Source organism: Sitodiplosis mosellana, unplaced genomic scaffold, assembly GCF_009176505.1.
Source record: "Sitodiplosis mosellana isolate CC-2019 unplaced genomic scaffold, AAFC_SMos_1.0 Smas_scaffold_6167, whole genome shotgun sequence".
NCBI lineage: Eukaryota > Metazoa > Arthropoda > Insecta > Diptera > Cecidomyiidae > Sitodiplosis > Sitodiplosis mosellana.
The window spans coordinates 3665844-3676319 of NW_022601408.1; the positions used below are offsets into that span (position 1 = coordinate 3665844).

The 10476-nt window shown below is 34.6% G+C and overlaps 2 protein-coding genes across 2 annotated transcripts in view; both read right to left on the minus strand.

The window, feature by feature from the left end:
- The window catches only part of LOC129575647 (peptidyl-prolyl cis-trans isomerase 5-like), an 89580-nt gene extending 86275 nt beyond the window's left edge, over nt 1–3305 (minus strand). The window contains exon 1 of the mRNA XM_055459530.1: nt 3296–3305. The gene's annotated coding sequence lies outside the window, so the exon portion shown is untranslated. The remainder of the gene's footprint in view (nt 1–3295) is intronic.
- Nucleotides 1388–3575, minus strand: LOC129575638 (actin). The gene is made up of 2 exons (XM_055459514.1): nt 3434–3575; nt 1388–2716 (listed from the first exon to the last, which is right to left on the minus strand). The coding sequence occupies exons 1-2, from the start codon at nt 3471–3473 to the stop codon at nt 1626–1628; spliced, it is 1131 nt and encodes a 376-aa protein (XP_055315489.1). The 5' UTR covers nt 3474–3575; the 3' UTR covers nt 1388–1625.
- Between the last annotated feature and the right edge of the window lie 6901 nt (nt 3576–10476).

The following is a 10476-nucleotide window of genomic DNA, read 5'->3' on the forward strand; positions in this document are numbered from 1 at the left end:
TTCCGTATGCCACTGTTGTTTGAGCTTCTGTTATTTGGCTGTTGTTTGCATGTTTATATCGATCAAGTACCTAATTCATAGATTTGCACGCATTTGTTCGTTGTCGTAAGTGCGTAAGTGAGAGGTTTTTTTTTTGTTGTTGTTGTTGAATGAATTAGGACTTGGATATTGACATAGCGTGCACCTTGAGTGTATTGCACTTTGTTTGGTCGCTTCCACTCTATGAAAGAATCAATTAACCAGCAGCATAAGAATATTTATATTTTAATACGTATTTGATGAAAAAAAAAAAAATTCAATACTAGCTGTATTTGGACAGAAATATTAAGACAAAATGAGTGTTGAATATTCACACTTACCATATGCGTGCCTCGAACGCCAATATGAAATGCGTGTACAATATACATTCAATTCTTGGTATCGTGTCGTTTTTGCTTTATTTCATTTTCCATTTCATCATCAAGTGTATCTGTCTTGATCATCCTGTTACCATGTACATATGATGAAAAGCCCGTGTGTGTTATGTGAACATTTCTGTTTCAATATTTTGTTGCTTGATTTTTCTTTTAATGTTTCAATTCTCGCACGCATTACTCAATTTTTCTCCTTTTCGTCATTTCAAATTGTTTCGATGTTTCTTTCTTTCGGGTGTTTATGATATCTGCTTAGGTGAACATGCACGTCTTCAATTGAGTCTTTTGTGTAGGGGGGGGGGGGCATGATTAGTTGAGTCAAATCGACTTAATACTTACTCTGTTGGTTGAAAATAAGAACACTTACATGAAAATAAAACCAACACAAGATGCTACAAAACAAAACAGATGAGCTACAAAAAATAGACTCCGATTCCGATGCAGACATATGTACCAATGCTTGAATGCTCTGACAGTGCTAAAAATAAACTGAGAAGGAAAAATTATTGATGGAAATATGAACACAGCAACGAAAATCGAGCAAGATCAAATGCCTATATGTTCTATCTTTCGTGTGCACATACAAGAAAAAGAGGCAAACAGTGCGTGAGAGATATAACAACTGAGCTAAAATGTTCAACCGATGGGCAAAAAAGACTGTTGAAAGATATGTGTTTGGTATGCTGATCGAACTGTGTGATGTATTTTTAGAAAAATTTCTGCCGCCTCTGAACGGAATATATTCAAATGAGCCAGTCGTTTTTTTTTTCTTCGCATCCAGATCGATTTTTTATGTTGAATTTCCACACTAACAAATTTTCTAGGAAGCGTATTGGTTTTCCTTTTTCAGTTACGTAAATATTGACCCAATTCTTCAAATAGCGAGGAACATTCTTAGGATGCTCCTGATTATGGAAAAATTGAATGCCAAAGAAAAGAAGTTGTATTTTGTTTTGCAAATAAAACATAAATTCTTTGATTTTTTTTATAATTATATTCATTTATTATTAGATGTTGTTAATGAAAAATATTTCAATTGAATTGGTTGTTTATTGTTGTTGTTGTTGTTGTTGTTGCTGTCGTTAAATGTAGGTTTGTTTCGATGCAGTATTTATGATGAAATAAATATCTGTCTGGCCATCGTTATGGTTGGTATACCAGAGGATGTTGATGTCATTAGGGTTGATGCACACAAAATAAGAATTAAAATACTTAGAAACATTTGCGGTGAACAATTCCTGGACCGCTTTCGTCGTATTCTTCCTTTGAGATCCACATTTGTTGGAAAGTGGACAATGAGGCCAAGATGGAACCACCGATCCAGACGGAGTATTTACGCTCTGGTGGGGCGATGATCTTGATCTTGATGGTTGATGGAGCCAATGAGGTGATTTCTTTTTGCATACGATCAGCAATACCTGGGTACATGGTGGTACCACCGGACATGACAATGTTGGCGTACAAGTCCTTACGGATATCAACATCGCACTTCATGATTGAGTTGTAGACGGTTTCGTGGATACCGCATGATTCCATACCCAAGAATGATGGTTGGAACAATGATTCTGGGCAACGGAAACGTTCGTTACCGATGGTGATGACTTGTCCATCTGGCAATTCGTATGACTTTTCGAGTGAGGTTGAAGCAGCAGCGGTGGCCATTTCTTGTTCGAAGTCAAGAGCAACGTATGACAATTTCTCCTTGATGTCACGAACAATTTCCCGTTCGGCGGTGGTTGTGAATGAGTAACCACGTTCGGTAAGGATCTTCATAAGGTAATCGGTCAAGTCACGACCAGCCAAATCCAAACGGAGGATGGCGTGTGGCAAGGCATAACCTTCGTAGATTGGTACGGTGTGTGAGACACCATCACCGGAGTCCAAAACGATACCGGTGGTACGACCTGAAGCGTACAATGAGAGGACAGCTTGGATGGCGACGTACATGGCTGGGGCGTTGAAGGTTTCAAACATGATTTGGGTCATCTTTTCACGATTAGCCTTTGGATTCAATGGGGCTTCGGTCAAGAGGACTGGATGTTCTTCTGGAGCAACACGCAATTCGTTGTAGAAGGTGTGATGCCAGATCTTTTCCATATCGTCCCAGTTAGTGATGATACCGTGCTCAATTGGGTATTTCAAAGTCAAGATACCTCTCTTGCTTTGGGCTTCATCGCCGACGTATGAGTCCTTTTGTCCCATACCGACCATGACACCTTGATGTCTTGGGCGACCGACAATTGATGGGAAGACGGCACGTGGAGCATCGTCTCCGGCGAAACCGGCTTTACACATACCGGATCCTATAACGATAACAACGAAAAAAAAAACTCAGTCATCATTTTTCATTGGACTTTGACATTCTTGCCCAAATAATAACACTACAGTTAGAAATTTAATTAAACCAAAAATTTAACATGATATATTTCGAACACAGTAGTATATTTAACTTTGAATGGCAATATAGAAGAGTTTCGTGCAATTATTGTTTTGATTTTCGTGAATTGAATTGGTCCATTTGATTTTTGAGATAATATTTTAGGGAAATAATTCATCGAAGTGACAACTTTTGGTGAGAATTTGAGGAGTTTTTGTGAAAAATTGAAACAAATTGGAAACATTAAAAAACAAAAATCACGATCACAGCAAATCGAATTTTAACTTCTACTTTCATAATTCATCTTTTTATAATATTCGATTTCGGCCTTTTTCGCTCTTGAAAATGGATCTTTTTTTCAGAATCATAAAAACGTTTACTCATTTTGATTCTAAATTCGAATTGAACAATTCTTGCAATTTCCGATTCAACAATATCTTTTTCAAAACGTTTGCCCACAGCCAAAATTCTTCGGCGTTGACTGAACACACTTTGAATATCGCAGTTTAATTTTCTATTTTGAATCGTTTTATTGAACTTGAGTTTAAATTGCACGAAAAAAAAAAATTGTCACTTTATTAAACTAATCGAAAAAAAAAAATGTCGATTTAATCCAAATTTTCTTGATAATAATGGCACCAACCGTTGTCGACTACGAGGGCAGCTACTTCATCGTCGCACATCTTGAATTTTTTTAATATTTAACGTCCGCACACAACAAGGAAAAACTTAGAATCTCGGAACAAACCGTCGTTCTGGCCGCTCTGCACTTGGTTTATATACTCGGAACGGCGCCGAAAATAGATTTTCTTTTACCATCTTGCGTACCGTATATGGGAAGGAGTCTACATACACACATTTTTTCTGTTTCATTTGATATTCATAATTATGTTTGTTGCGGGTGTGAGCGTGAACATAACATGCTTGACGCGCCCAACGGAGAATCGTTGAAAATATTTTAAAGCAACATCTTGAGACATCAGCGCCTTCAAATATATATATATAGATATAATTACACAATTGTATTAATGCCGTTAGTCTTTTTTTTCTCTGGAAACGAACATGTTATACAAAAAATCATTCAACACTGGAATTTTTCAACTATATGTTCGATAGAAAATACAGAAAAGAAAAAAATCCGAATAATATATATTTCATTTAAAAGACAGAAAAGAGCAAAATTCATTTCGAATTCACGCATACAATCTCAAAACATTCCAGATGACTTCGAATGAGAATCTTCGCTTGTGTGCGTGTATTCGTCTTGTGTTTCGGAAAGTATTCGGTTTTATCTGAATCTGTGTATGTGTATTCAATTTTTAGTTTTGAAACATATATTTTTATACATAAAATATTGCATACAACAAATCGTGAAATGCTAAACAAAATTTCGTTTTCCTACTCGTCTTTAAATCCAAGCGGATCTTGAAAATATGCAAAGAATGCATGCATAGGTATGGAATTGAGTATTCTCGCTGTTTTTCTAAATGTAACGTGAAATTTAAATTCATTCGAAATGGCAGTGAGCATGCCATGAATCTCAAAATGTGAAATGAATGTCTCAGAATGTCCCACTGCATGTGCATACTTCTCTAAAAAAAAAAATCATTTTTCTCATTAAAAAAAAAATCAATTCGAGCCATATATGGAAAAATCTAAGCAAAAAGTTTTCTATAGCTCGATTCTTTTGATGTTTTGCCATATAAAGTAATTCCACCCTATTGCTGAATTTCTTATTTGCTGAAAACTAGCAGGCCGATTCCATTTCTGGTCAATTTTCAAAATTGAAGTCGACTTGATGTGAACTTAAAATTAACTATCCGACATGACACAGAGCATATGTCTTTCTGTCTTTCAGGAAATTGCTAAAATAGATGGATAAAGAGAAATTAATTCTGCTTACGTTTGCCAACATTGAATGATATTTATTTGATTAGTTGAATCGTATTCGGTAGCATCTATTTGAATGCAAACATTTGAAATAAATGTTCTTCAACACATATCAACTGTTCATTTTTGTTTTTCAAACGTAAGTGACAATCATTTTTGTGTGCGAGATCAAAGAAAAACACAAGAGCTGAATGCATTGGTTGCTTTTGCCCATGTATACAGTGCAATAATGCCCTTCAGCATAAACTACCAGACTACTACAGTGTGTTCCACTGTCAACCAAATTAAGTTTATATTATTTAATAAAATCGAATGATTTTTATCCTTATCCTCTGTTCAAATAATTGTTAAAGCTAATAAAGGGCAATTTCATTGACTTGGGAAATTGGAAAAAAAAAGGGGAAATGTTACAGTACGCATTGTTTCATTCACTGCACATACGCATAGAGTTTATTATGTATTTATTTATATCGTGTGTCAATATTTGCTATAAACATTCTTTGTCACGTGCTGAAAATAAGCAGTCAAACTTTCAACGCATTTTCAAATTGAGATGAACGCATTCCATTTTATCGGTCCCATCGACATCAAATATAAATCCAGGACAATCTCGTCTAGTCAAGCATACGTCGACCCAAAATGAGTTGAAAAACATTTATTTGGATTTTTCGAATCGAATGACATCGTCATAATAGGCAAACACCACACACATACACACACACACCGTATAATATGGTTGCGGTGCATTACCATATTGCCTTATATTCACACAAAATCGAACCAAGCCAAGCATGTGCATGATAAATATAAACATTCAAACGACGGCACACATCGGCATGCGGCGTTAACACGATGTACTGATGACAAGGAGCAACGCATGAAAAAAAAACTAAAAAAAAAACAACAAATTCGACTAGGAGAGGAAAAAAGTGGAAGTATAATGCATCGTTTGCATGGAATAACTCAAACAAATTAGAAGAGAAAAATCTCAGCAACTTCCTTGTTGCGATGATTTCTCTGTTTCTTTCGTTTTATTTGATATTATTTTGGTGTTCAGATTTTTTTTTTCCATTTACATTTCGGCTAAAATGGATGTTGAATGGTGGATCGACTTGCATTTATCGTGTAGAGCTACAAGGCGAAAAATATAAACAATCTACGCTCACGTCGAGTAATAAACTCGGATACCGATTGAGGTACGGTAACGCTTTTGTATTTAGATGTGGACAACCAACTGACAGTAGCGACAGCAGCAATTACCAAAAAACAACAACTGTAACCGATATTTTTAACATTTAAATTGTTCCCACCTCCTCTCGGATTTTGTGTTCTAAAAAATAAATGAAGATGAAAAAAATGAAATTCTTTGCTGTGATCGAATGTTTTAATCATACGATCATTTATTTTCTCCATTTTTAGAATTAGAAACCCCCAAATTGGTTCAATTACATTTGGAAGAAATGCATGCGCTTTGACGTGGCATTGGCTAAGTGAAGAAATTGTTTTCTAGTTTGAATATTTCCATTGAGACGAACATTGGAAGAATGAGCTAACGAACGAGATGACGTTTGACGAGAATTTGTGTGTGTGTGTGTGTGTGTGTGTGAGAGAGAGAGAGAGAGGTACATAATAAATCCACTATCCTTTTGGTGTTTGTGTATATTTCTAAAAATACAATCGCTCTTCCTATCCACTGATTTTCTCGAGCGATCATTGGGTTGGCGTATTTAGATTTCTAGTGCATTGGATAATTTTTTTCTACGTTAGATTCCATTTCGTCGAGTGAGCGAGTCAAGATTGTTTAGCGAACGTAGGAATTATTCACCGTGAATTGTTTCGCTAAGCGCTCTTTATTCCGCTCGTCATTTACAAAATAATTTATTCATACACAATCTAATCAAACCACATATTTCATAAGCAAAATTAATCAATACGTATTGAATAACGATTGTGTGCATTGTGATCAAGCAGGCAGTTGATTTTTTTTCTTTCTGCTTTGCCAATAGCTCATTATCACATCAAAATTAATCTAAATCATAATCTAACGAAGCACGCACATTTAATAGTGGAATTTGACTTGTTTTCCTGCTACCATTCTGCATGAAATAATTGATTAACTTATTATTGCAGTCGCTATAATAATTGATTACATTGATTAACTATTGCTTTTGTTCATTGAAAAAATCACATTGCCTTTAATCAAATATAATGTCAACATGTATTGAAATTCATTATATTGTCGACTCGTTGGCGATTAGAGCGAGATTTGTGGATAAACTTTATTTCGACCCCTTTTTTTGGTAATATGTACAGGTGTTTGCAAAGAAGAAAATAATACGAAAAGACCAAACATTCAAATATGTATGGGATTCGTTATGATAAAGCTGATGTCAATTTGATGAATTCGCTTGAATGTTGAAATTGTTTCAACACGTTACAATCGCATTGGAAGAATCGACAAATTGTAGATTAAAACTTAAGCGGTGAACATGTTTGCTAATTTGTAAACAAGTCTTTGGAATATGTCTGTTTGGCCAATATATTGTATAATCCAATAATATTACGCTTTCATTTGCTAGCAGTAAAATTGGTGCGATTCGATAAATTATGCGCCGTGCAAAATACATTTTAATGAACATTCATGCTTTATGAATTTTACGCCTAGATTCTGCCTTTTATTTTAATCGACTGTGTGCAAAACAGAAAATATTTATTTACGCAACAAAAACCTTTAAATTTTACTTTAAAAATAGATTGAAATTTGAGCAATATATCTGTTTTGTTGAGAAACCTATCGCTATCCTTGACTATACAGGGTGGCGCAGAATAACTGTCGGTTTTATATTTGGCCATGAATCAAAATTTTTTCAAGACAATTGAGTACTTATTTTTGCATACAGTAGATATGGTGAATATGTATATTTTTATTTCAGCCATCAGATTTGATTTTCCTAAAATTTTGGCCAAGCTACAGCCATAGATGTGCCGAAAAAAAATCACTTGCGACGCGCATCGATTTTTCAAGAATCAACATCCAAATCCTTACTATTCCTTTCGCGGATTGCGATTCGCGAGCTAAGTTGTGACCAAACAATCACGTTGACTTTCAAGGGCATATGGGCAAAAAAGAAGAAAAATCATAGATTCGGACACCAAAAATTCAGATAGGGTCAAAAAAACAAATTCTATCTAGTGTAAAATCGGTATCGAAAAAAAGTGAAGACCTAAAAAAAGCTCTTCACTTTTGAAAATCGATTCTATCTAGTGTTAAATGTTCCCTTCGGAGCAAAATTGTGGAGCAAAAAAAAGGTCCTCACTTTTGCAAACAAAGTCGGAAAATGACTATGGGTCCAAAAAATTTCGTTGGGGGCCAAATTTTGGCAGCAGGGGTCAGGAGATCAGACTATGTCAGAATCTATGAGAAAAATTGAGGCTGTGAGAATGAAAATGGCAATACGGGAATGAACATTCTGAAGCGCATCAAGAAAAAAAAAAATCGCAAAAGTGAACCATGAACTTCCTATGCTGCTCATGTTAATTCATGTTTCACTTTTGCATATTCAGAACTCATGATTCATTTTTGCGAATTTTTTTTCTTGATGCGTTTCATAATGTTTATTCCTGTATTGCCATTTTCATTCTCACAACCTCAATTATTCTGGAGAGAATGGTAGCCATGAATCGAAGTTCATCAAATCACATTTTCTCCATTTTAACACATTTTCGTTCACTAATTTTTTACATATAGCGTTATTGTAAATCAAAAGATGGTTATATGCAATTCTTTTTCATTGCCATAGACAGCACAAATAACAATAAATAAAATCGTAAGCAATTGAACTATCGTAATTAACAATGCATTAAAATCTTGATCTTTCAAACAATATTTTTGCAGCGCGCCATAATTTTTGGGAATCTTAGTTTCAAATTGAGACTCATTTGTGTTTGAATGTGAATCAAATAGTGGCCAAGCAATCTTTGAACCCTTATTATCTAATGATCAAAATACCAAACAAATTATGTAAACTTGGATGTAAATGCCGACTATGTATAGATGTTTGAAAAATTACGTTTGAACGCACTTTTGATTGGCATAGTATCCTATTTGTCGTTATTACAGAACAAGTATGCATTTTGATCAAATGCTCATTGGTACATAGGTTGCTTAAAACATCAACAAATATAACGGTAGACAGTCGGTTTAGTTATTTTGCATCGTACTCAAAATATAAATCTAGGAAAAAGACCGACAGTTATTCTGCGCCACCCTGTATATATCTGTAATTATAATTTTCATTTCTATTGGCAGTAAAAGAGAAGCAATAGATCAAAAATTATTTTTGAATTATTCTAAAAAAAAAAGTTAGATATATGGAATGTGTATGTTGGCGAAAGTGTCACAAAAAAAAAAATAAAAATTATTTCATTTTCTTTGAGCATCATTGCTAAGCGTCTCGTTGTTACCGTATATATCCGTTAGATATGTTCTTATTTATATACATAGAAGGTAGTCGAACACGAATTCTATGTTTAACTAGGAATGAAATTCGGTGAAGTTCAGTCATACCATAGACAGATGGCATAGATAAAAGCTCGTTGAATTGAAACCGACACCGGTACATAGAGTAGTGCGCCATCTATGTGCTACTAGTAATAGACAATTCAATAGGCGAAGGATAACTCCAGATGTCAGGATAACATACATGCAGTGCAATAAAGTCTTCATTAAAATGATAAAAACCATTGGAACGTTTCTTCTTTTATATTTTATGATATTACAATGTATCTGCATACCTATTAACCCTCTAACATTTCGCCATTCTGATGTTGAAATTGAACAAGAGAATTGGTTTACGATTGTACTTAACCAATTACGTGAGTAATTATCACTTTAAATTAAAAAAAAAAAAAAATTGGTTGGAATGTTCGCCGTTGATACAAATCTGAAGTTGGCATCTTCTTGAACGACGACAAAAAACTGACCGAAATTTTTGACTTCGAATCATTCAAATGCGTTGCAATTATCTCACTGCACATAATTTTCACCGAATTATCAAAAACGGATATGTTCATTTAATTATTGTATGTCCTATATGATTTTATCTAGAGATAAAAATATCATAGGTGCAAAATTGAAGACTAACCTAGCATGGTTGTTGTCATCATTAGCGGTAGAATTGAAAATTTGTCCAATGGTAATTGTCACCTAATACCAGCGCAAAAAAAAAAAAAAAAAAAAACAAATGGCAGACAGAAAGAAATAAAATAGAATTCAAGCACGCAATCTGATACCCAGTGAATAGTTTTTTTCATTTGAATTACACCAAGTGCTGGTATTATAATCGCTTTCATTGATCAGTGAAAATTGTGCAGCATAACGATAAGCATGTCGATCGAAACAAGGACATACTGTCTGATTGTCTTGAAATTTATTCGGCATCTTTTGTTGTATGCCCGAATGTGTATATGTATGTGTGATGGGCTCTCTATCCCCCATAACTAGCCCGATTATAATCAAATTCACACCTCATTTAGAACGATGTATCATTAACAATATCATAATTGAACCATGGCCACGCAACAAGAGTCAGTCAATTTTGAAACTCATACGCACGAATTGAGAAATAGGATCAAAAGCAAAGTTACCGGTCCCAACGGAATGGATAGCTGCTTGGTCTCCGAAACAATCATAATTACATGTTCTTCAGTCCGTAAGCATTCATTTGATGATAGGTGTTACAATATCTACACATATATCGGACCGATTCAGGCCTGATAAACATCTACTAATTAGTT